Raw genomic sequence first — 27,759 nt, forward strand, 5'->3', positions numbered from 1 at the left:
TACTTATACACATATAGGCTAGGCTAATTAATTGAATGCTATTAAATAATAATTGTAATTTGGACCCATCATAATGCAATTTGTAACTATTTTTTTTAACCTACAAGCATAAAATATATACAACACTTTTACATTATTAATATTATTAATATAAATTATTTTAGACAATCTACTTTTTTATGTGTAGCCTACTCTACATTATTATTATTATTATTATTATTATTATTAATAATGCTTGGACAACAATGACAAGAACATTGCCAAGGGAATTCATAAATACACAAACACAAAAAGAAAAGAAAACAATACATAATTTCTAAATATATACACACATCTATAATTTAAATAAATGACCAATTCTTTCTTGATTGATTGATGCATACGTTCCACAACATTAACAACTTATCTGTTGACTTCATTATTACTTGACTAGAAGTCTCTTCTGACACCTATAAAACCAGGAAATTAGCATTCATTTTATTTCAAGTAATGAAAATGTTTTTTAATGGTTTTGGTTATAGTTTTAGTTTACTATTCTTAACCAAACACACTATTTTTGAAGTATTATTCTTGAACACCTGTTCTGTGCCTAATTCTGTGTTTATGCTTTATTTTAGCTTATCAATCTCAAAAACATTTATTATAAATTCCTACAACTTCAGCTGCAGCTTTTCAATACCTACAAAAAATAATTTTATTTTTAATAATCGTATACTGTGTATAAGAATATTCGAGAGGTGGCTGTAGGCCAAAATAACAAGCAAAAGGATACACTTAGGAGTTATGCTGTTCAGTGAGTTTAATGCACAAGCCACTTAATACTTTAAATTGTATTACTATTTTTATTTTATTTTTTACTTACAGCATAGTTTTATTAAAAGTGTCACTAAATTAATTGCCATTAAGCTGTTGTTGTTGTTGTTGTTTTGCACATTGACAAATACAAGTTTGACTCAACTATACAAAGTTATTTGAGAAACAGAATTGATTACAAAAAACACAACAGTATTACAGTTCACATACTGATAAAATACTTTTGTAATGTAAATATAGTATCAATACTTTTAAAATTTTAAGTTTAAATGAATTGAAAATGCCTTTGATACATGCAGCAGAATATTTAAAATTTTAATCTGAAAGATTAAACAAGTGTCATTTTATTTGCTGGTATCTGTAACATTTTGCTTGTAGCCGTCTGATACCAATGCATTTTCCTAACTAAGGAGAGTCTGTTAGATCAAATTTGCATGATTGGCTCTCATCATCATGTAGGCTTATTCACTAGTAGTAAACCACTCTCTGACCAACACTGTTATTCTCCTCTGCTCCATCTTTTATTTTATTTTTAAACAGAGCTCTTTGAAACAAAATAAATGTTCCCAACCCTTCGTTTTGAGCCCTCATCACAGATACTCATCCCTGCACTCTCATCTTGAAATTAAATCCAAACCCAATTACATTGAAGCATGCTAAATTTCAAAACAAATAATAATTATAAGAATACATTTTATTTTTAATGTGCCTTTCTCAAACTCAAAGCGCTACAGCATGTACAGAACAAAATAATCAAACAAGGAGAAAAAAATACAAATATAAAAAAATACACAGTAATAAATTATAAATTAAAAGCTTGACTAAAAATATGTCTTAAAAAGTTTATTAAAACAAACCACAGAAGCAGCATTCCTAATAGATGAAGGTAATGAGTTCCATAATTTAGGCGCATTATAGGAAAATATGTTTTTTAATTTACAACGAGGTTGACACAGGGAGACTAATGCCTGCAGAGCAGAATTAGGATTTTACCCACTTATAATAAAAATTTTAAAAAGAGCCATTTAATTTTCATGTCCACCTAAAAAATAGTGATGAACAGACCCTCCATCACAAATCCCTGACCTACCAAGAGCTGAAGCCAGAGAAAAACGCCCTGGGACAATTGGTCTGAGCTGACGTCACAAACTGACAAGCCAGACCAAACCAAATAATTAAAACACAATAAGAAAAATACCTAAAACATTGGGCATGAATGCTATTTGGCCCTAAACAGAAAGTATGAATTGCAGGATACCTGAGTACCGTGAGCGACCCTAAACTGAGAAAAGTCCTGATGTACAGACTCAGTGAACACAGTCTGACTTATAGAGACAGACACAGACAGATCTGGCTGCCGAAGGAAGAGTGGCTGTGCCCTCACTGCACAGAGAATCAAGTGGAAACAGAGCTGCACTTTATAACTTTTTGACATCCTGCCCCAATTATACAAACATTAGGGACACTTTGCCAACCCATGTTCTGCTTTTAAAGGTTAAAATCAGAATTTCAAAATCAATACGTGATTGATCTGTAATGTGATGGCGTGAAGATGTATAAGTCAAAACACGTGCGGCAGAGTTTTGTACAGTATATATTGCAACCTCTTAATAGAACTTGCTGGTAAACCCGCAAAGAGAGAATTACAATAATCAAGCCTTGATGTGATGAAGGCATGGATAAGCTTTTCTGCATCAGGTCTCGAGAGAAAAGGTCTAATGCTAGCAATGTTCCGCAAATGGAAAAAAGCAACCTTCGTAATGTTTTTAAAATGAGAATTAAAAGTCAGCTGAGCATCAAAGATCACGCCTAATATAAATCTAATGTCGTCAGCATAACAGTGATAGCTCAGGCTATACTACTGAATAATCTGCCCAAGAGACAGCATATAAACACTAAATAAAACAGGACCCAAAACTGACCCCTGAGGGACACCCTGACACAAAAGCCCAGTCTGAGATCTGTTACCCAAGTAAACAAATTGGGAGCGATCTGAGAGGTACGATTTAAACCATTTCAGCACAGGTCCAGACAGACCGGTCCAATGCAATCATGCTGTGACATATGGTATCAAATGCAGCATTAAGATTTAACAAAACCAAATTACCACAATCCCCAGAATCAGCTTTAACAAGGAGGTCATTCAAGACCCTGACTAGAGCGGCTTCTGTACTTAGTCAAAATCTAAACCCAGATTGAAAAGTTTCTAGTTGGCTATTCGTATAGAGATGAGTTTCCAGTTTGCCATCAACCACACGCTTAAGCACTTTTGCCAGGAAATGTAAATTTGAAATAGGTCTATAATTCAACATATCGGCAATATCACTCCCAGGCTTTTTACATGTATTGAGGGAAGCATTGACAATAGCAGTGATGTGGGGTACAATAACTGGCAGACAGTTTTTCAAAACAGTCGTAGGGAGGGGATCAAGTATGCAGTAAGTAGTAGAATTCATTGACAAAACAAGTTTAGAAATAAAATGAAAATCAACAGCATTAAAACTTGAAAAAACTAGGAAGTTACTAGGAGGTTTAAGTATATTATTTACTGTTCTAAACAGAACTCTGGGATTAGAAATGTCACTACTACTAATAATAATAGAGTAATATGGCACTTTTGCAGCTTTGAGAGCATTATGATACTCAATCTGATGCTGATCAAACATTGATCTATTAACTGTCAGGCCAGATTGTTTATATTTCCGCTCCAACTGCCTGCCTATCACCTTCAATTGGCGTAACTCGGATGTACCAAGGAGATGATCTCTTAAAAGAAACAATACGTTTTTTCAGAGGGGCAAACTCATCCAGAATAGATGTAAAAGCAGCATTATATTGGTCGATGGAGGCCGCAACTGGTAAGTCAGAAATAGTGTGACTAAGAAGGTCAAGATCAATATCACTGATTTTCCTAAAACAGATAACACCTTCTTTCAGTCTGCAAAGGCAACGTGATCTCATGAGAATACGTGTGTATTTGTACGTAAAGTGTAATCCTACCATACGTACATTTACTTACGTTTTATACACACAGAAACGTATAATACTGACGTATTTACAGCACTAAAACGTAAAATATTTACGTATTAACAGCACAAAAACGTAAATTATTTACGTATGAACAACTCTACCGACGTAGCCTACATATTTGTATGTATTCTTATTTATGCATATTAAAATAGTGGCATTAATGTTTTGACTCTATTGCATTCAAATGTCTTATCAATTACGTTTTCAGTCACATTTATTAAATGCAGTTTACTCAAGAAATAACGTTAGCCTAAGCCTACATGCAGTTAAACAAGAATACACTTTAAAACCTTAAAAATACCTTATTTAATCGTTTAACGTAACCATTTTGTAATATTTAGTTTATTTACAGTGAGACACAAAAGGCGTTTTCTCCAATAGAACAATAATACACCAAAACCCAACATAAATTCACAAAATACATCAATTTTATTAGCTTGATATAATCCAAATCTTTAGAATCCATACGTTTGCAAGAAAGAGATCCAAATTCAGCCCTTTATCCAGTGAGTGATCTTCATCTCCATTTCACAGGCTATCACAGCAGCGCAGTCCGTAACTGTCAAATCCTGCGCTCGTGATGAATACATAGTTCCCACATGACGTCACAACATACGGGCATTTGCCGACCCGGCGCCATTTCTGTGGGCAGAACAATAGTAGAAGAAGCTGAAGCGAGTTAATTTCGTGATAAAAAGTGAAAATGGTGATCTCCTGCTGGGTCAATGGATGTTTAAATCGTGTCGGAGGTTCAGTTAAATTTGGATTTTACAGTATACCCGTCATGAATGTGAGAAGACTAAGCTTTTGTCAGAACAACGACGGAGGTTATGGCTGGCGAGGATAAACAGGAAAGAAACTCCCTTAAAACACGCAAGAATTTGTTTTTTTTTTATGCGAGTGTACACAGGTTCAGGTTATGTCCTGTATGAACAAAATGACGAGATATTAAAGTCCACATGAATTCAAAATTGACCATTATTTACTTTGTTTGCCTAAATTGTTAGTTTTGTGGTGAACAATTCATCCATGCAAGTCAATCCACACAAAACATTTTTTGGGCTTTGTAATCTTTAATCAAAATCTGAAAATGCCCCTCCCCTCTGCCTTGGAGGACCTTCCCTGATGACGTATGTTTGACGGCTTGGTTTGGGAAACGCTTAACCTTAACCGTCCCCTCAAACCGTTAGTCTGCTATGAGCGAGAGATGGAGAGGAGGAGCGCTAGAGTAAAACCCTGCCCTCTGTTCAATATTCCTTTTCACTGGGAAATACGTCACAACACTGGAGAAAAGTCGTTTGCAACTTCCGGTTCACGCGGACTTTAAAAACATACAAAACCAACATTGTTTCCACTGTTCGATCGCGCCCGCGACTCTCTCTCACACACAGACACAGACTGACGCACACACACATATTCCAGCCTTGCAATCTCAGATTATGTCCCTAAAGAACCCGCGTATAAAGTAGTTCCGCATTACAGTAATTAATAAATTTGCACGCGAGTTTTATTTATTTTCATACCGTGTATATTCATATTCATGCACATATTTCCAGTCTCGAAATTGCTCACATGTATAAAAACTCCGAACCAATACCAGATAATGGTACACATGATAATACTGTATCTGAGGCAAAGCTGCATAATCAGTGCTCAGTGCTTCCTTTGTTAGTGCATACAGATCCACACCATTTATTACTGAAATTTTCGCATTGTACCTCTCTCTGTCTTGTGTTAATAGAGTCTCTTTATAATCTCTGTCACTTTGTCTCTTCATGATTTTCGTAACATTATAAATAGAAAGAAATATTCGAAATTTGCTTGTAAAACTCATAGACAGTATGGTAAAACATTGTAAACACAGCAGCTTTTGCCCTCAAAGATGGCGTCTCCGGGGAGGTCACGTGACATTAATTGGCCTGGCTCATGGGACCTTACTTCGGGAAAAATATGTATGGAAGTCAATGGCGAGAGACAACTTATCTTTTTATTCCGTCTGAACTGTACCCTGAATTACACATATGATGTTTGTCAATTTAAAAGATAATTATGAAAGTCAAGAAAGTCGCAGTTTGTCATAAAACAGAAGAGTAACGTTTAGTTTTATGTGAAAATCGCTCAATGAACTATATCTCGTCTCGCACTGTGTACGTCACAAGATCCGTTGCTCGTATGTGTTCAGCCTGGTACAAAACACTCAGGCATGCCGGCGTAACGTTACGATTATAACGTACTATAGAAAAATGACAGACGTTAGCTTCAGTAAAGTTAGCTTCATTCATTGAGAGAAAAGGTATGACGTCACACGTGCGCCTTTTGGGTTTGTAGTCTCTGTAATTACGTATTTTCACAGTCTTATACCTCAGCAGTTTTACATCAAGCTGCGACTTTCTTGACTTTAAAATGTATCTTTTAAATTGACAAACATATTATGTGTAAATCAGGGCACAATTCAAACGAAATCAAAATATTTGTTGTCTCGCACCATTGACTACTATACAATATTTTTCCCATGGTGGTCAACTGGAAGGGGAGGGACTTAGGCTCTCTATTCAAATTCAAAAATTGCGCCCTCAAGAAGCGTTACGACATGTTTTACGGCAGTGATATCAAATGCTCATTACTCTCGCCTGTTAGTCTGTTCGTCACAGATTGCGACATGCCATATTTCAGTCGGTAAACTACATTTGAAATGGAGAAGCGCGCGCACCTTCACACAGAGCGAAGCTGGATTAACATTTTGATGGATTAATAACTTAAATTCTGCTCTGTACCTCATTCAAAACTATTATACTGAAAGAGAGGACTGTGATTGCAACACATCGTCATGTGAACGACTTTTGGTACCGGTTTTGACATTTTCGCAATAAATAAATTATTGTGATTACACGTATGTTGTTTTTCTTCATAATTGTAGCCTATGTAGTTTTAAGAAATTGTTATGGGTAGGTTTAGGGGTAGGCGTAGGATTAGCTGCTAAAAAACATATTTTAATGCTATATTCTTAATAAAACTGCCATTTCCTTACACATCTCTGTACGTTTTATCCTTTTTATATTCAGTATAAAATGGGTAACGTTATGTTTAGGTTGGGAGTAGGGTTAAGGGATCTTCCATTTATCTATAAAATGGTAAAAGGTAAATTATACAGATATCTTAAAGAGGCTATATGCGATTTTCTGAAATTTAAACTCGCGACTGACACCTGTGGCCAAAAAACGGAACTGCTCTTCCTTTCTGCTCGCTCTCGTACGTGCACACTTCACAAGTCATCCGCTGCAAAGAAGTCAACATTATGTTTACAGAGGTAAGAACAGTCAAATACATATATTGTTTGAGAAACTAAGTTTGTTTGCTGACTAGCGGCGGTGGCAGAGTGATCTGAAACGTTTAACATGAACGCGCTTGACGTCACATCCGCAGACAGCGCGGGAAAAATCCGACCCGACATAAAATAGGAAAAATAGGATACAGGCTTATAGGTGCACCCACTGTGAGCGGACAAGGTGTCAGTGTGCTCATCAGGAGATGTTTGAGTCATAAATGGTAAAATAAAAAGGCTATTGTTACGTTTATTTTGGGGAAAAAGATGCATATAGCCCCTTTAATGATACACTCTAAAATATGCTGGGTTGATTTAACCCAACTTTGGGGCAAATATGGACAAACCCAAATGTTGGGTTAAAAATGTAATATAAAAATCCAACCCAGTGGCTGGGTTTGTCCATATTTGACCCAAAGTTGGGTTAAACCAACCCAGCAGTTTTTATAGTGTATGAAAGATTTGTACATATTTTATGGTTTGTAGCTGTAAAAACGTAATAATGTTACGTTTAATTGTTGCAGATACGTCCATATCATACATTTCAGCATCTATCCAAACGTACAAAACGTACGTTTTCTCTCTTTGAAAATTACGTATTAATACTACGTATTAACAATGAGACCAGGCTGGCAAAGGAGGAGTCGTCAAATTGTACGTGAGGAGCTTGTGGTCACTTATACATACATCAGTACACTCAAGTTGTTCAATATGTACTCCTGAAGTACAAACCACATCTAATATGTCCATGTTTGTGTGTCAGAAAGTCATCATGCTGAGTGAAGTTAAATTATTCTAGCATATCCTTGAAGCACACAGTATTATTGCAATCCACATTGTCAACATGAATATTTAAATCACCAGTTAAAAGAGTAACTGGATAGAGTGCCCTGGCAAGTGTCCAACACATTCAGTATATTCAGGAAAAAAAGGGAGGACGATAGATATTTAAAACAGGAACTGGTGAGAGACATTTAGTTTAAATGCCAAGCATTCAAATGATGAAAAGCAAGGCAATGGAACCTCAGTTACTGCAACATCAGATCTATAAATAAAATGACAGCAAGACTAGGTCAAGCAGGGCAGACCTAACACAGAGATAAATGGCGACAGTCTAAACGCCTTTGAGACCAAACTGAGTTTATACCGGCACAGCTTGCATGCAGATAAGCTTTAATTCCATCATGTTCTTTCCATTTCAGATAATCTAAAATGTTGTGACTGCCTGTCGCATCCACAGGCATACTGTAGAGTGGTTCTCAACCTTTTTTGGGCCAGCGCCCCCAATCCAATATCCAAATCCCTGAACGCCCCCCACCCCCAAAATAATGAGCGACCTGGAACGAGTGAGAGTTAACAGATGAAATAAGTGCAAAATTGTCTTTTATTAATACAATTGAACTGTACTCCACAGTGATTAATCCAAAAAACAAGTTATAAACTGCATTGGCATAGCAATACCAGTGTTTCTCACAGGATTTTTGGTAAATCTGTGGTGGATGGACCTTGGGCCTTCTAGGGGGGTTCGGGGGCATGCCCCCCCTAAGAAAATTTTGTGCATTTTAATGTTAAATTCATCAATCTGGTGCACTTTGAGAGTTCAAAATTAAAAGTGCCAACCCATATTCAGTGTGCAAATTAAACAAAGAAAAATTCAAACCTCTTTTATGTGTCTGTCTACATTACACTACTACATAATAATAGTTATAATATTAATCACATGACAGTAATAGCCATATGTTGTAAAACAAATGCACTGAAAAATAAAGGACGGTCATTAAAGCGCTAATGTTTGCACTTAGGTTTTATTACGCATTTAGGAGAGTATTGCAAGAAGCTGCTTACATTAACCTTACTTTCGAAAAATAAATAAATACAATCATGATTTTTCATGAAAAATTATGTTAGAATTGTAGGCCTAAAATACCTTGGTATCAGCTTGTTTTCATCAATGGTATAATTAATACAATTACAATTAATTTGGTTTGTTGTGATTAATTTGTGTTCATAATCGGAACGTGTTCGTGTTCATAAACAAGATTAAACACATATAAACAATTCAATTATTATTATATTATTAATTATTTTTATATCTTGAAACTACCCAATCAGCGTTTCGTGCTCAGATGTGACGGCGGAATGAATACATTACCAAAATGTGATTGCAGAATATATTTAAATTATCCATCAAATTGTCATTTTCTCCTTACTGTCTTGCGAGTTAACAATAATGCCTGACCAGTAAATTACTTGGTGAACAAAGAAAACATATTGGCGTTAGGGATTGGAATTAGTTAATGCCTAAAAATGTAAAAGTTTTACCTTATAAATAGAATAAAGTTTAATTAATTTTAAAATTCGTCGCCAGAGTGAATGGGAACATGATTTATTGAAAATATTTGAAAAAAATATAAGTCAATACTTTTTAATGGCTTGTCAACTTTCCATTCCTCCGCTGCGTGATTCTGCACCACCGGATTGTTGTCAGCGCCAAACACATTTCTGAGCGCGTGAAAGCTGATTCTTGTCAGCGCTGGATTCAGTGCTTGAGCGCTGGTCTATGACTGGAAAAATAATAGAGTCGTTGCAAAAGTAACGATAGGCTACATGTTCCATTTAACTGGAAGATTTTAGAATGTTAGGCATTCTAAACTTTTGAATAAGAAATAATATCAAGTCGTCAAAAAAATACAACTCGTCAAAACTCCGCGAATCACAAGCGCGCGCGGTGAGAACACTCACAGCACATACCCGAACTTGACTGCACATCATATTTTTGACATGATTGATACTGCTTTCAATCGTCGTAATGCAATAGAAATGAATACAAAAAAACCTGCGTAGTGCCTACCAACAACACACTGACGGTCGACTTGCGGTCAGGACTAGAGCGGGTGCGGACGGATGTTTTTTTTTTTTTTTTTTTTTTAGCGCTGCTGAGGTATTCTTCCACTGTAGACCTTATGAAGCAGAGGAGACTGATCTGTTTCAAGTGTTTGGCCCAAAATGCAGGGTATGGCTCCACAATTGGTCACAATGACACTTTAAACCACAGATTCTCCAATAGACATGGGAACACTTGTGTAAACACTGATTTAAAAAAAAATACTTTCACAAGTTTTCTGTGAATCCCTGAAACTGAGTTCCGTTGAAGAAAGGTCTGCACTATTTGCAAAATATCGAACAAGTTAATCAAATGGATCCTGATAGAGCTTTCCCTGTTGAAGACCAGTAGTTTATCTTTCTATTTTTGCATAACGACTGACACAAGAGCCGTATAAATGTGATTCATTTGCTTCTCCAACTCACCACTCTCACACCAGAGCAGCACATCATCTTTGAGCTCAGTTCACTGCATCTTCTAGAATCTACAGCAGTCATGATGGTAAGTAGCACCACTACAATTAATTGTTTGTCCACTTCAAATTTTCATTTTACTCTCTTTTTGTCATGTTAATGATTGCAATTAAGTAGGAGTGATAGAGAGGAGAGTGGGAACAGGACATAATTCAGATCAGACTTTAGCCATTATGCTAATAACTATATGGAGGAGAATTATCACTGTTGATTATTTTATGTTTTTGCTATATTTTTAGGTTTCCTCTGTGTTTTTGAGGGTCCTTCTCTGGATTATTTTGCTTTCCTGTATTCAAAGTGTGATGAATGAAAATGTGGACCTTGAAACCCTTTCCGAGATTCAAAGATTTTTTCATTACAGGTACGTTTTCATGTTGCTGTATGAAATGAAGTGGTAACACTATACAATAAGGTTGTATTTGTTAACATATTTGCATTAACAATGACAATGTGTCACTAGGTAATCATAACTAAAATATGATCCTAGCACAAATACATTTTCGTATTCTTGCATAGACAAAACTTACAGATCAACACAATGAACCACAATGAGTTTGCCCTACTGTTAAAGTTTGTACTGTTACAGTCCCAGCATGCATGTTTGATTTCTCAATTACATTTGCATATGTATTTTGCATGCTGTCATGATAATTCTTTTCTTTTTAACCAGTTATCAAAACAAGGATGGCCAGTATGCAGTAGCCATCAATGTCCCAAAGAACCAGTGCCAAGAAGGATTCAACGCCAATAAAGAACCGTCATTTCTGCTGAATGACAAATCAGAAATAGTTAAACCTCTCATAAAACATGACAGCAAGGATGTCTACGATGGCCATGAACTCATCGCCGCAGGGGTTCATACAGATGCGCATTCAGAGGTTTTACTGATGGGTAATTCTCATTTGACAAACTTGCTGAAAAAAAAGAGTGATGGTTGTGTGGTTTTCTACACCTTAATCTCTCCCTGTATAGACAGATGTCTTAAAGACAACATTGTTATAGCAGGTCTTAATGAATTAGAGAAATACCAGGGTATTAAAGCCTTTGTTTACACATATGTCTTTGAAAAGGACCAAGACAATGAACATTTAAGTGAGGAGCTAAAGAAGATTGCTGATAAAGTGCCGCTTTACCGCTGTGCAACAAAGTTTTGTATCCCTTGTGTAGAATCAGGGTCAAATAAAGTGAAGGAAGACTGTTTAAAAGATGAGCTTCCTGTTCAACATGACGATGCTTTAAATTCTGAAAATTTTGAAAGCCCTAATAAAAAAAGAAGACTAAATAAATAAACATGTTTCTATGCACCATACTTTGTGTCCTTTTCTTCATTGCTGTTTTGCTGTAATTTTTCCCTGTAGGGCTCAGGCTGCAAAAAGTGTTCAACTTATTTCTGTAAAAATGCCTATGAGACATACCAAATAGGGCCTTTTTGAATATTTTAAAAATATCTGAGATATTTGGTTGTTTTTAAAAGGGATTGTTTTCTCAAAAATCTAAATTCTGTCATTATTTTCTCAACTTGATTTTTTTTTCTAAACACAAAAGGAGACTGTAATATACTGTAATGGCAGTAAATGTTGACCCTCTTTTCAAGAAAGGACGCACAAGTATCATTAAATGGCAGCAAAGTTTATTTCACATAACCCCTAAAAACTGCTGGGTTAAAAACTCGTTTTATAATTATATATAATATAGAATGTATACCTGTACATTGGGTTGTTTGTTGTCTCATTGCTTTGTTACTTTTATAATTAATAATAATAATAATAAAAATAATAATAACAGAAACAACAACAAAGGAATGTAATATTATATGTACTGCTCTGTAATACAATACAAAGAGGCCACTGGATTTATTTATTTATTTAAAAATCACATTTTTCCTAAAACAAGTTATGAATGGATGCAAATGTCTAAAACACACTTCTAACACCCACCTTCCCATAGTCTTAAGATAATAAAACCAAAAATTACAAACAGCGCATAAGAGCACATAGCCTAATTGAATAAAAACATAATAGCAATCCTTCAACATATTCAAATAACATTTCCAGGATATTCTCTGTAAAACAAGACTGTTATAACAAATATGAATCAATATATACATACAGAACATGTGCAAAACCATTAGGCTCTGTAGATGTTCAGAGTTCTGTCCATCACGCAGTACCATCAGGGTGTCACCTGTAAATCAAACAATTATGTTTTATTAAAAGCCCCCTGTAGTCAATCATTTTGCTGCATCTTCACCAAAATTAAATATTTCATATATTTATATATATATATATATATATTAAATATATTTGAAAAAATGCCTTAAAAAGATTGAATGTAACTCGACACCCTTGCCTCATTTAGTATACGCAGTTCTATGAATATGCAAATGAGCCCCGCCTCCACTCACTCACTCAGCTCAGAGATCCACTGGTTGACGATCACACGTTGATCTGATTGGTTACAAGGTAGTTTGTGACGTCAGAAACACCAGCGATTTCAAAGCGTGTGTTTGAGACTGTCTTTGGTTCACTGCAGTTTTAAGGTGGAAATACTCAGCAATGGTGTCGACTTATGAACTTACACATGCTTTGTCTTAAACATTTTAAAAACACCATATAGACATATAAAAACATTAAACTTTACTTTAAAGTAAACTTTACCAAAGTTAAATTTGACCAAAGACTTTTACTTAGACTTTCAATCAATCAATCAATCAAACTTTATTTATAAAGCACTTTAAAACAACCGAATTGGACCAAAGTTCTGTACAGAAAAATAAATAAAAGACATAAAATACATACTTTATATAAAACATATAATACAAATAAAACAAATCAAGAAACATAAACATAGGAAAAATAACCACACCATAGAAACAATAAAATAAATAAACAAAATGTCAACGTCAGGTGTCAAAGGCCAAAGAGAAAAGGTGGGTTTTAAGTTCGGGAGGCACACGTAATCTACCCAATCTAGTTGACATGAAGATTCATTTAATTATCACAGGTGTTTGTCATTCTACCCCACTGATCTATATAATGATAATAATAATTAAAAAAAAAATAATAATAATAATGATGTCATTCTATATAGATCAGTGTTCTACCCTCATTTGCCTTGCATTTAAAGTGCTCTGTTTTTACTTCTCATTTGTCCGATCTACATTTGCTTTAGCGTTTGTATTAAAGGGATGCTCCACTTTTTTCGGAAATAAGCTCATTTTACATCTCCCCCAGAGTTAAACAGTTGAGTTTTACCGTTTTAGAATCCATTCAGCCGAACTCCGGGTCTGACGGTACCACTTTTAGCATAGCTTAGCACAGATCATTGATTCTGATGAGTCCAGTAGCATTTCTTTCAAAATGACCAAAGAGTTTCAATATTTTTCCTATTTAAAACTTGACTCTTCTGTAGTTAAACCGTGTACTAAGATCGACGGAAAATGAAAAGTTGTGATTTTATAAGCCTATATGGCTAGGAACTACTCTCATTCCGGCGTAATAATCAAGGAACTGTGCGGCCGTAACATGGGTGCAGCAGGCGTAGTGATATGACGCTGCGCCTGAAAATAGGTCTAATAGGTTAGACAAACTTAGTCCTGGTCACGTTGGAAGAAGTTACCGAGCTGGGGACTATTTTCAGGCGCTGCGTCATATCATTACGCCTGCTGCACTCATGGTACAGCCGCACAGTTCCTTGATTATTACGCTGGAATGAGAGTAGTTCCTAGCCATATAGGCTTAGAAAATCACAACTTTTCATTTTCCGTCGATCTCAGTACACGGTTTAACTACAGAAGAGTCAAGTTTTAAATAGGAAAAATATTGAAACTCTTTGGTCATTTTGAAAGAAATGCTACTGGACTCATCAGAATCAATGATCTGTGCTAAGCTATGCTAAAAGTGGTACCGTCAGGCCCGGAGTTCGGCTGAATGGATTCTAAAACGGTAAAACTCAACTGTTTAACTCTGGGGGAGATGTAAAATGAGCTTATTTCCGAAAAAAGTGGAGTATCCCTTTAAACACAGAAAAAGTCAGATTTTCATGATATGTCCCCTTTAAAGAGCTATTATATAATCATTGGCAATTATTACAAAATGTAATAAATCTTTTTTATACTGCCAATGTGTGAACAGCTTAACCCATGAAATAATCCCATGCTAACAGCAGTCAGTAAATACAGTAGAGAATGTCTTTTAACATAAAAATGTTACATTTAAGTTAAACCATAATATACAGAGGATTATACGGTATACTGGTGTATATCTAATATTTCTCAGATTAGGTTCATTTTCAAAAGTAAGTGGCATAGAAACAAATGTTTGTGAAAACAGACCCTTGAGTTATAGGCTATTTAATGGCTTTTCAGCCAAATTGAAGATGCAATACAAACACAAAATTCATGAAACAGACAAAATGGAAAAAGGTAAAAATATAATCATGTAAAAAAAACCTTAACTGATGCTTTTTATTGACTTTTATATATCACATGTTTTAGTAATAATCATAAACTAGGCATCATTCGAACTCAAAATTCATCCTGTGAAAGCAGTTTTGAAATTGGACTTTGTGTTACCATGGAAACGGTACTGTAAATTATTTTAACAGGCTCCTCCCCTAGTGGGCGTCCCAGGTTTCATATTACAACATTTATATTGTATTACTTTATAATCAAAAACGTTTCTAATCTTGACTAAAACACATATCGAGTCTCAATGTTCCATATTTGGTGACAGAAGTGATATTTGGACAGAAATGTATTAATTTGTTACAGGAAAATGCATCAAAACAAATTTCAATGGAATGTGTGTGTCACCCGGTGGACATGTTTGGTACGGCGCATAAACAAAATCACAAAAAAAACTTCAAATTGGGAACATGACTTGGTTAGATATATGGCTTTGATTTTATAGTAACTTTAAAAGTAAAAATTTATTTTATATAAAATAATAAATATTTAGTACAGCACATTTGATTTACAGTAAATTTAAACTTCCCTAACTTTTTCAGAATTTCATTGTATGAAGTGTTGCATAATCTGTGTCTTCTTTCAAACAAGACCAAACTTAGGTCTATTTTTAGGTCTATTTTCCAAAGCATTCGGATAGCGTCTATTCTCATAAAGGGGGTTGGCAGTTAAGGGGTTAAAACAACTTGTCCTAATGTGATACGACATTACAACAGCCCTTGACAAACACACTCGTACAAATAAAGCCTACCGAGGAAAGTTGCAATGTAGTAGTAAAGCTCATCTCTCTCGCTAGTGCTGTAGAACTTCAGGTATATATCAGAGCGCAGGTCATCCTCTGTGCAGAACACCTCGAGGCCCTGAACACACACACACACACACACACACACACACACACACACGGTAAATAACAGACACAAAACTGAAGATGAATTAAAGATTGAAGAGTATCCCTCACCAAAGGCCTCAGTCCGTGTCTGCGTTTGTAGATGCGTCTCACGCTGTGCAACTCGATCTGAACCACCGAATCCTTTCACAAACACAGAAACACACGTGAGAACGCCAGAGAACCAACTCTCGGCATGGATGAAAACATGCAACTTCATTAAATATTAGCAACATTTTTATTACAGCCGAATTCTAAAGGCAGAGGACAAAAGTGCTGTATTGTCTGCTATACCCACAAGAGGGCGCAAGCGAGCGCAATATAAACCAAATCAAGCGTCGCATGTTTTATTGACATGAAATAACATTCACTTTTTAACGTGCATTAATGTTTGAAACAATTGTTCTTAAATAAAATCTTATTTTCTTAATGTGCATTTAAGGAAAATTAGATTATAATAGGTAAGGACCGTCCCATAACAGTGGAGTGTGTGATGTGATGTGATGTGTAAGACGAGCAAGCAGAGGCTAACGCCTGTTTCACACACCCTCCGCGTGCAGTGTGTGTGTGCAGGAGCAGCGCACGCTATAGTGCTTTCACATCTGCTGCGTTTGCAGTGTGTGACTGACCCGCGGCTATACCACAAACACATACTCACTATTTGTATTTCAAATCCAGAAGTTATCAGCAACTTTTATAAAAAAAAATAGTTTTGTCAGCACTGCGATTCTCTTTGTACACATACACACTCTCTAATAGACGTATGCACGTTTAAACACAATTTAAACAACGTATTATTCAATGCACTACTTCTATACAGATGCACTCAAGCAAGTGGTAAAATATTTAACCGTGCGCTTATTAAAATCGCAAACATTTTAAATTAAAACTTAAAAAAACTCTTTTCTTTTGCATTTAAATTGTAAGACAATAAAATAACTTGTTTTTCCACCTCCACGAATGAGACGAGTGCTGTTCATGATGCCGCCTTGTTGAGGTTAAGTGTAGTTTCCCTTGCTTTACCCCGGTCGTAAAGTAAAAAGATGACTGTGAAAAACAGTAGGCGGCCTATTACGGCAGAAGTGCCCAGAAGTAATCTCTACATTATCGGGGAGGGTCGTGCCTTTTTCACAATCAGTTTAGAGGCTCATAGAGAAATGTATTGCTGGCGAAGGTCAAGTCTGTTCTGCTATAGATCTCCTCCGGAAGCCCCTCAAATAAAAAACCAACAGTCCCTTATAAAACTGTGTTTGTGCATCAGTGACCTGAGAAAACACACTTCAACACACACAGCGTAATGAACACACAGCAGCAGACTGACACTCGTGTCGCACAGAGGAAGCTCACCGGATAGCCGTTCAGAGGCTGGAAGTAAAGACTGCGATCGGTGATGCAAACGTGACCCGCGTTCGTCACCAAAGGAGAAACCGTTTCCGCCACACACTCCATGTGCAGGACTTCGCTCACGTCCTGAAAACTGCAGCCAAAGAAAGATAATGAGTAGGGATGCACGACATATCGGCCGATATATGTTCATTTTTAATGTTATCGATATCGGCTTGATAAGACAATGTGTCTGATATATTAAAGCCGATACTGTATTATGTCCTCCAGCTGAGACGCTTAAGACGCTTCAGATGCGACTGCTCAACATGACGGGTTTGAGTTGCTTGAAATATGATTGGAATCACTTCAAAAAAGGAAAATACAGTAAAAGTGCAACATGTGTCATATCGGCTACATAAAACTATAATGAGAACATCATAATTGTGTGTTTGAGACGTGGCTTTTAATGGTGAGACTTTTGTTTTTATAATCAGGCTCTCAAAAATTATAGAAAAATTTGGCTTTAGATTTATCGGCCGATATATCGGTTACCGGCTTCAAATATAAGGAATTATCGGTTATCGGTATCGGCCAAAATGTTCATATCGGTGCATCTCTACAAACTTTATATTCACAACTGCAAACATCTGAACACTGTAATACTGTACTCACTGCTATTTCTACTCTGAGATCATCAACAACTGGAGGAATGAATATTCTCACCTGTTCTTATCAAAACACGTTCTTGCTAACCGGGACTGCAATATAGCTGCAATCTTCATCAGAAACACACACAGAACACACACACAGATCACACACAGATCCTCAAAAAAGGAAGCAAATAATTACGTATGGAATTGTATTTGATTGTACTGACCATGGCCGTCTGATCGCCCAGTTTATCCAGACACGACGCTCTGTGCAACTGTAGAAACAGCAGTTATTAACTTTACTGTACGAGAACAGACATGAAAACCACTATACAAAATAAAATAGTTGTAATTCAAGAATGCTTTGGAATTAGACCGAAGTCTTGTATTAAAGACGACACTCTGAGTGAAAAATACATGTTTTATTTTATATAAAATATATACCGGTATTTTACTCAATTATTTTTACTCTACAGTTACTATAAAACCAAAGCCATATGTCTAACCAAGCTGTGCTCCAAATTTGAAGTTGATATCACAAACATTTAAGTTACTATGACATTTTGTTTAGACGCGGTACCAAACATGTCCACCGGGTGACACGCATTCCATTGAATTTTGTTTCATGCATTTTCCTGTAACAAATTAACACATTTCTGTGCACGTCACTCCTATGAATAAATAGTCGCATAATATGGAACCTTGAGACTCAGACCTTTTCGAGGATATGTGTTTTGTCAAGATTCGAAAAGGGTTTTGATTATAAAGTGGTTTAAATAAATGATGTAATATGAAACCTGGCGACGCCCACTAGGGGAGGAGCAGGATAAAATAATTTAGAGAACCGTTTCCGTTTCCAACGCAACGTCCAATTTCAAAATGATTTTCACAGGATGAATTTTGAGTTCGTAGGCTTTCGATTTTTAAAATGTGTGATACAAAAAAAAAGGCAATGTAAAAAAAGAGCGGGAAAGTAGACGCGTTTCCATTACAGATTTGCGCAAAACTTTTGCGATTTTTTCTAAATGTCAACAAAAAACTTTCGAAATGACGGCGTTTCCATAAACTGATGTTATGCGACTAAAACATTTTTTCCTCTCGCGATCAGTAAAATCATTCCAAAAACCATGGCAACGGACGCTGGTAGGTTTATGTACTATATCCCAGCCACTGCACTGGCCATTATTATTAATGGAAGGAGATGTATGTGTGTTAGGGTTAGGGTTAGGGTTAGCATTAATGGTGAGGAACGACCCTTATTATACTTGTGAGCGGCACATATGAGGTGTTTCTGGGTGTTTCTCACTCAGTTCTGCTTCCAGGTCTTGATTGTGGCCTTTATTTGAGGTTTAGAATCCATTATTCCTGTAATTATGTTGTATTTTATGAATTTAATAAAGAACTCTGTCTCGTATTCTGTCCAAACACACCGCCTCGTCTACGTCAGGTGACTGTAAATGCGCAAAAACTGTTTCCGAAAACGGTTTGCGAAATATTTCTTTTTCGAATTGCCTGAAAAACCTCCTCATGAGAGCGGAAAAACTTTTTTGCGATAAATGCGAGTTTTTGCGAAATTGACGTGTTTCCATTAAGCGTATTTTCAATTTGCGCGATTTGAAGGGTAATGGAAACGCGGCCACTGAGAGTTAAGATGAAAGTCCCAGAGAAAATTCACAAATCTCAAGAGAAAGAAAAAGGCAAACCTGTAACAACATCTGAACAACATCCTCCGTTTTCATGGACGCCTCCAACTGGAACGTGACCTTTCTTTCTCCCTAACGTGCAACAATTAATCAAACAATACATCAGTATAAAAATAATATTCCCTGCAGTGTATGAAATGAGCCAAAACTGACAACAAACTTGTTTCTTACACACTTTTTCTCACACAAAGAAAAATGAACTCACCCTTTCGTATTTATACGGCGCGACCACATTTCCTTCTTTAATTAGATAAATCTGACAAAAAAAGGGTTAAATATTGAACCTGTTGCAGATATTAAACAGTGAAGTGAAACTGAGACACACTCACCTGCTTGGTTTCTATAAGAATACAGGCAGGTTTACTTCTGCAAACACGCATTCAGAAAGAAAGAAAAGGAACGATGAAAGTCTGCAAAACTCACAACAACAAAAGAAACGATTGATTTGAGTCATTCTCAGTATTACTCTATAAACGGGTTGTGAGCCGACTCCTCCAGCGCCACGATTCCTTCGCAGTCTTTCAGGGGAATCTGCAGGAGAGACGGTTCATTATTGTAGAGGAAGAAAGCAAGCGTGATAATAATGTGAGTATTATACCTTTAAAATAGGCTCCTTCGCATCATCAGCTTCAAAGATCACCGATTTAGAGCAGATCTTTAATGAGCCGCTGGTTCGTCTGTGTGTTGAGACAAAGAGATTTAAAAGACATTAACTAAAGAGATTAGCGTGTTGAATATCATAGACGACCGTTAGCATCCGCTAGTTTTAATAGCAGGAGAACTGCATTCACACTACACACATTTATACTCCATAGAACATACTTTCTTAACAGTCACAAAGTAAGTTTCAAATCAAATGTAATAGAGATGCACCGATATTAACATTTCGGCCGAAACCGATAACCGATAATTCTTTATATTTGAAAGCCGATAACCGATATATCGGCCGATAAACCTAAATCCAAAGAAGGAAGACAGTGATATTAAAAGACCAAATTCAGTTTACTCATTATTGATGATGTGTAGTATAGGGAGGAAAACGAACCCAGAATATAAACGCAACACGTCTATTATAAACAAATACAAAAATTACAAAAATATGAAGATTGTCTGTTTTCTAAATTTTTTTTTTTTTTAAAGTGTATATGGTCACTAGTGACCCGAGGAACGTAATAGTGCAAGTACAAATGTGTGTCAATACCCAGCGGCACATTCGATTCCTGGAGGACAACGTCATTTTAATTATTGATTCTTACATTAATTACCTTTAAATAAATACTGAAAGCACTGATGTCTTCGGTAGCGATCAAAATAGAGTAAATCACTTTTTGAAAGTAACTTGATTCATTCAAAAACGCTGATTCGTCCAGTAATGAAACGAGTGAAGTCATTATGAGTAAGTCATTGAATCATTCATTCAAGAGATTCGTTTCAAAAACGCTGATTCATCCAGTAATGAAACGAGTGAAGTCTTTATGAGTGAGTCATTGAATCATTCATTCAAGATATTCGTTCAAAAACGCTGATTCATCCAGTAATGAAACAAGTGAAGTCTTTATGAGTGAGTCATTGAATCATTCATTCAAGAGATTTGTTTAAAAAACGCTGATTCATCCAGTAATGAAACGAGTGAAGTCTTTATTAGTGAGTCATTGAATCATTCATTCAAGAGATTTGTTTAAAAAACGCTGATTCATCCAGTAATGAAATGAGTGAAGTCTTTATGAGTGAGTCATTGAATCATTCATTCAAGAGATTTGTTTAAAAAACGCTGATTCATCCAGTAATGAAACGAGTGAAGTCTTTATGAGTGAGTCATTGAATCATTCATTCAAGAGATTCGTTCAAAAACGCTGATTCATCCAGTAATGAAACGAGTGAAGTCATTATGAGTAAGTCATTGAATCATTCATTAAAGAGATTCATTCAAAAACGCTGATTCATCCAGTAATGAAACGAGTGAAGTCTTTATGAGTGAGTCATTGAATCATTCATTCAAGAGATTCATTCAAAAACACTGATTCATCCAGTAATGAAACGAGTGAAGTCTTTATGAGTGAGTCATTGAATCATTCATTCAAGATATTCGTTCAAAAACGCTGATTCATCCAGTAATGAAACAAGTGAAGTCTTTATGAGTGAGTCATTGAATCATTCATTCATGAGATTTGTTTAAAAAAACGCTGATTCATCCAGTAATGAAACGAGTGAAGTCTTTATGAGTGAGTCATTGAATCATTCATTCAAGAGATTTGTTTAAAAAACGCTGATTCATCCAGTAATGAAACGAGTGAAGTCTTTATGAGTGAGTCATTGAATCATTCATTCAAGAGATTCGTTCAAAAACGCTGATTCATCCAGTAATGAAACAAGTGAAGTCTTTATGAGTGAGTCATTGAATCATTCATTCAAGAGATTTGTTTAAAAAACGCTGATTCATCCAGTAATGAAACGAGTGAAGTCTTTATGAGTGAGTCATTGAATCATTCATTCAAGAGATTTGTTTAAAAAACGCTGATTCATCCAGTAATGAAACGAGTGAAGTCTTTATGAGTGAGTCATTGAATCATTCATTCAAGAGATTCGTTCAAAAACGCTGATTCATCCAGTAATGAAACAAGTGAAGTCTTTATGAGTGAGTCATTGAATCATTCATTCAAGAGATTTGTTTAAAAAACGCTGATTCATCCAGTAATGAAACAAGTGAAGTCTTTATGAGTGAGTCATTGAATCATTCATTCAAGAGATTTGTTTAAAAAACGCTGATTCATCCAGTAATGAAACGAGTGAAGTCTTTATGAGTGAGTCATTAAATCATTCATTCAAGAGATTCAATAATGAGAAGTCTGACACAACAAGTGCCATCGAGGAACTGACTCTTTTGGAGACTCTTTCAGTGTCGTAATTCTGCAAACCTCACGCATTTCACTTATAAACGACTGAGTTCAGGCCTCAGTCCTCAGCATCTCACCTGTCCGCCTCTGGACTGCTGTTGGTCAGATTATAGGCAGTGTGTTGTTCAAAATAATGTTCCTCCAGATCCAGCAACAACAGCGAGAATCTGCACAGAAACATGAGAACATGACAAGTGTTTGACGCTGGACGAGGCAAGAGAGGAAACAAAGATGTTGGGAACCTTACAAATTAAATGAATATTAATTACACATACAGTACAATAGACAGTCTTTCTTTTCTGGTAAAAACTCCAATCATTTTCTCCATAGGGAATCTCCAAGGCCACATTATTTTAACTTATTTTTTTTAAATAAATGTGTTTAACGGATGATTTTCATGATGAAAAACTACATTACCCATAATGCTGTACAGAAAGTTCCACCAATCAGAGAGTCGAAAAAAGCGGTAAGAGCTCTTTAGCTCCGCCCACTCCTGAATGACCCAATCGAGACCTTAGCCTTGCGCTCTCAAAATACTTGAATATGTGCGTATATATATGCATGTTTTAACAATAAACTTACAATATATTGTTTATATGGGCTATATATATATATATATATATATATATATATATATATTTTTTTTTTTTTTTTTAAATCAACTTATTTTTATTTCTCCATCAATTATGCTGTTCGCAATGCTTTATGGGATTGTAGTTCTTTCCCTCACTAACCATTAAGTTTACAGTCTTGTGCCTTTGCATTAATGTTTTTAATGTTATGATTCAGAAAATTCTCAGTTTACAAGCTATAATTACGAGTTCCACAAGGAATCTCGTAACGCCTTTTGTTTTAAATAGTGATGAGCACTTTATAAATTATTTAATAATAAACACTGCAACATAAAAAAATAAAGGTCAATTTTGATTTCATGGTGACTTTAATGAAAGCAATTATAGGCACTTGCCTGACGAAAAGTAAACAAATGAATAATTAATGAGACAGAGGTCATGTGACATCGACAGACTTCAACAGTTGACATTCATATTTTTCAAAACTGCTTTTCTCTCAAAAAATTAAGAGTTCACCGCTAAATTAAGATTAAAACAAAGACGTCTCCTCCTGCTCAGCTAACATCTAAACACAAAGCGAGTCTGAACTTTATGAGAAACAACACATAAACTGGACACCTCTCTCTCTCTCTCTCTCTCTCTCTCTCTCTCTACATATACATGCTAGGAAAGTATTAATAAAGGTCTAAATGAAGTATTCACCTCAGGAAACGCATAAATATGCTAGGACCATAAATGCTGCGTGTTTAGTCCGTTTACTGGCCTGTTTATGAGGCGAATGACCCGCGAGCTCGAGTGACACAACAGGCCAGAAGTCAGAGAGTTAAACTGCGCGGACCTGAGGGAAAACACGCTGAGGGAATAGACACGCCAGGTGAAGTGTGACAGTACCTTTCTTTAACGCGATCCTTCTTCGTGATGAAAGCCATGAGGGATCCGGGCATGTAAACACGGAAATGCTCGGACACAGAGGAAGAACCACGTGACCGATGGACATATCGCTGTCACGCTGCCGTGGAGAAATAACAATAACAATCAACGATTTTTTTTATTTATGTTTTAATTATTGTTTTAAAATCTGTGTTCAACCGTTCATAACTTCATACAGTAAAGGGACTAAAAGGGATTTTCTGTTTAAAAATAATAATAATTCCGCTCCTTGATCATGATTGGTTAAACCACTGTAGAACACTCACGTGACCTCTGCCTGTGTGATTATTAATTCATGAAAAGTTTTTGTAAAAATAAATAAGTCCCTTTAACCCGTTGTTTGCAGTGATTTCAGAGATTGTCACTGAAAACCACGGCTTCTTCTTACTGTTTAGTTTTTCTGATCATATACTGAAAAATATATTTATTTATTTATTTTTATTGTATATTGAGTGACAGGTGATTCAATATATTCAGTTCTTGGCATATTTGGTTCCACTGGGTGGCGCTTATATGAATATTCATGATATTTCCCTAATGTGGGCGTGTCTCTGAGACAACTCGCAAACAAATGGAACTGAAATTATCAGTGAAATCTCATCGAATCGCATTATTTCGAAAAGGTAATAAAGTTTATCTGAAAGAAATTGTAACCCTAAAGTGTTTTTCAAGTGTAATATTCCTGTAAAGGCTAGGGGCAGAAGAATGGACATTAATAAGCATAACTCTTAATAACATGTTTAAAACAATACATATAGTTAGTGTAATTTAATAAATTATCCTTCATTTCTTAGTTTCTAGCCTCAACAGCCCGGTCAGGCATCCGTTATCAATAATTCTATTATTATTAGTAGTAGTAGTATTATTTATTAATCTTTATTCAACCGTATGTTTTATTTATTTATTTATTTATTTATTTATTTATTATAATAATCATATTGAACAAATAGACTACAACAAATAGGGAAATAAAATATACAGTGCAATATATAAAATAAATATACAAGTAAAGAGAAAGAAAAAAGAAAGAAAATAATACAAACAGAAAAGGAACAGGTATGAGATCATCATATAAATAGTTTAAAAGCTTCACATGGAGACCTAGTGCGTTTTGCGAACTTTTTTAATTTTTATGAAATGCTTGTAGAAGAAAACATTTTTAAAAATCACAAAAACTTTAACAAGAATTTTTGTCATTGTCATAATACAACAATAAACAGCCTGTTCTTATAGCTTTAAGTGTTTATAACTCAATAGATTCAAAATATATTTTCATTTCAAGATTAAAACTTTAAAAAAGAGGATTGCAATTTAGAAAATCTACATTTGTGAATGAGCTAACAGAAAAATAAGGTTAATAAAATAAATATACATTCATGAAAACCAAAAATTACATTTCTAAATGTAAATTCAAAGTTAGGATTCACATAACATGATAAACTCACAAACATCACTGAGAGAGAGTCTATAGTGAGATATAAAGTCGCAATTGCAGGTTATAAAGTCAGAATTACGCGATATAAAGTCGCAATTGCAGGTTATAAAGTCAGAATTACGCGATATAAAGTCGCAATTGCGTGTTATAAAGTCAGAATTATGAGATATAAACTCGCGATTGCGAGAAATAGGCCTATACTTGAAATTCTGACTTTTTTTCTCAGAATTGCATGTTTATATCTCGCAATTCTGACTTTATATCACGCAACTGGGAGATATAAAGTCAGAATTGCATGATATAAAGTCGCCATTGCGTGTTATAAAGTCAGAATTGTGAGATATAAACTATTATGAGGTAAAAAAATAAATAAAATAAAAAGTCCGTCTTTTTTTTCCTTTAGATTTGGACTTAGGTAGAGTGGGGGAAAACGCCCCCCTTAAGGAAAATGTGACATTACAGTGAAACAAAACATAAATGTGACTAGAATTGCCATCCCGGTTTTGAGTGACTATGGCAGGAGTTATTCACCAAATATTAAAATTGCTCAGCCTTCATAATTAATTAGTATTTCCACTGAAAATATTTTTGTACAAAGGGGGCGTTTTGCCCCAGCGGTAGGGTAAAACGCCCCCCAAGGTGGGGTAAAATGCCCCCTTTCTTACCAACCAGTTTGCTTCATAGATAAACAGCAAAATTAACAGACAATAGTTTTTAATCTCTAAAGGTAAAAGGCAAGTAATGTATCAACATGTATATATATTAATATTTATTTCAGAAATGTTCAAAATAGGCAAAATGAACTACCTTCCATCAGTGAGCTAACTGTGCTAGCAAGCTAGCTAGTTAATGCTCACTTGAGGTAATTTTTTCATGTTTTGTTCAAATATTTTGATTTTACCACCTAGTTATACTGCATTAAGTGTAAAACAAAGGATTTGATAGACAGAAATATTTTATTATAGTAATTATGATAGAGAAACTATGCCCCCGGGGGGGGGGGGGGGGGGGGGGGGGGCGTTTAACCCCTCAGCGTAGGGGGCGTTTTACCCCACAAGCTATGAGTTTTTTAAAATAATGTTTAATTTTTAAAATATAATTATATTCCTTATAAATAATATATGATCTCAAACTACAGACTTCACTATTCATCTATCATACATCACTGTGATATCCTGCAGAACAATATTCTCTTAAACACTTATATGAATGAAAATGAAAATTATAGCATTTACCATTTAATCCTCTTCTCTTCAAATGTGTCGCTGGTGTCAGCTTCTCCATAGAGATTTGTATATCCCCGTTATCAGCGTAGTGCATAGCAACAGTAAAAACCTATATTGACTACTTTTAGTGGTTATTTTGGGAAAAACAGGTGGGGGGCGTTTTCCCCCACTCTACCCTATACCTCACAATTGTGAGAAAAGATGTCAGAATTGCAAGATATAAACTGGCAATTATGTGTTATAAAGTCAGAATTGCGTGATATTAAGTCGCAATTCTGAGAAATAAAGTCGCAATGATCTTTTTCAATGTTTTATTCTGTGGCGGAAACAAGCTTCCATAACTCACTGTATCGGTCAATGAATTCACTTGAAGGTCATTTCTCTCGTTTTGTTCGTTTCCCGGTATCCGTGAGGTAATGTCCGAACCTTTTCCCAGGGAATGTCACTGTTAACGATTTTCTTGTATTTGTACAGTATTACTGCAGTATTACTGCAGCATTTTTTTATTTTCTACTCAAAATGACACATTCAAACACCAAACGATCCATCAAATGTGACCGTCATTGTGTGTTGTCTAAGTATTGTGTTCACATATCGCATAACTTCCGATATGAATATATGCTGTCTTACACAATATCTATTGTTTAATTTCAATGATGTTTCTAAGCAAAGCATATTTTAAAAGTGTGATTATATTCAATATTTATTGTTTGAGTGAAATATTCCAAAGGAAACTTCAACTAAATAGATATTACTCAACCTTATACAAGCCAAGTTAAAATTACTTACTTTATTTGATACTTACACTTAACTTAGTTAAGTAGAGTTTACTTCATCCCATAAGTGACATTTACTTATAAAATATTCTTGCAAAAACTTGCCAAAGAAAAATGAAGTAAATTTCTTTAAAACTCATAGTTTTTGTCAGAGAGTCGCAGGAATTCACGCTTTATAATTACAAATTGAACCATTTTGATTGAAAAGTTGTGATACAAAAAATAACTGCATTTTTAAACCAACTATCAATTATTATTATGTTTATAGGCTACAGCAGGTCCTTATTATTCCGGATGATGTAAGAGTGAGGTGTATTGTGTTTAAAGATGAGGGACCAAACTAATCACATTTGCCTGAGAGTCTTTCCAGGACA

General features: G+C 35.3%; 1 protein-coding gene and 1 long non-coding RNA gene across 6 annotated transcripts; one reads left to right on the forward strand and one right to left on the reverse strand.

The window, feature by feature from the left end:
• Positions 1–10,450: 10,450 nt before the first annotated feature.
• Positions 10,451–11,831, forward strand: LOC311287123. Its single transcript, XR_014626693.1, has 3 exons — positions 10,451–10,550; positions 10,762–10,883; positions 11,193–11,831. It is a non-coding gene; the product is annotated as an uncharacterized lncRNA (long non-coding RNA).
• A 542-nt stretch (positions 11,832–12,373) lies between these two features.
• On the reverse strand, positions 12,374–24,000 carry LOC311288183 (protein FAN-like). Of its 5 annotated transcripts, none has more exons than XM_084405456.1 (14): positions 23,910–24,000; positions 22,524–22,613; positions 20,151–20,229; positions 20,019–20,083; positions 19,882–19,918; positions 19,758–19,808; positions 19,553–19,624; positions 18,077–18,124; positions 17,923–17,975; positions 17,221–17,350; positions 15,946–16,017; positions 15,739–15,847; positions 12,872–12,969; positions 12,573–12,706 (listed from the first exon to the last, which is right to left on the reverse strand). In XM_084405456.1, the coding sequence occupies exons 1-13, from the start codon at positions 23,960–23,962 to the stop codon at positions 12,923–12,925; spliced, it is 906 nt and encodes a 301-aa protein (XP_084261582.1). In that variant the 5' UTR covers positions 23,963–24,000; the 3' UTR covers positions 12,573–12,706; positions 12,872–12,922. The 5 variants fall into 5 exon arrangements, with proteins under 5 accessions (XP_084261580.1, XP_084261583.1, XP_084261582.1 ...); XM_084405455.1 differs by having other exon boundaries at positions 12,589–12,706; positions 12,931–13,048; XM_084405454.1 differs by lacking the exon at positions 12,872–12,969 and having other exon boundaries at positions 12,374–12,706.
• Between the last annotated feature and the right edge of the window lie 3,759 nt (positions 24,001–27,759).

This window comes from Rutilus rutilus, assembly GCF_951802725.1.
Source record: "Rutilus rutilus genome assembly, chromosome: 3".
NCBI classification, from domain to species: domain Eukaryota; kingdom Metazoa; phylum Chordata; class Actinopteri; order Cypriniformes; family Leuciscidae; genus Rutilus; species Rutilus rutilus.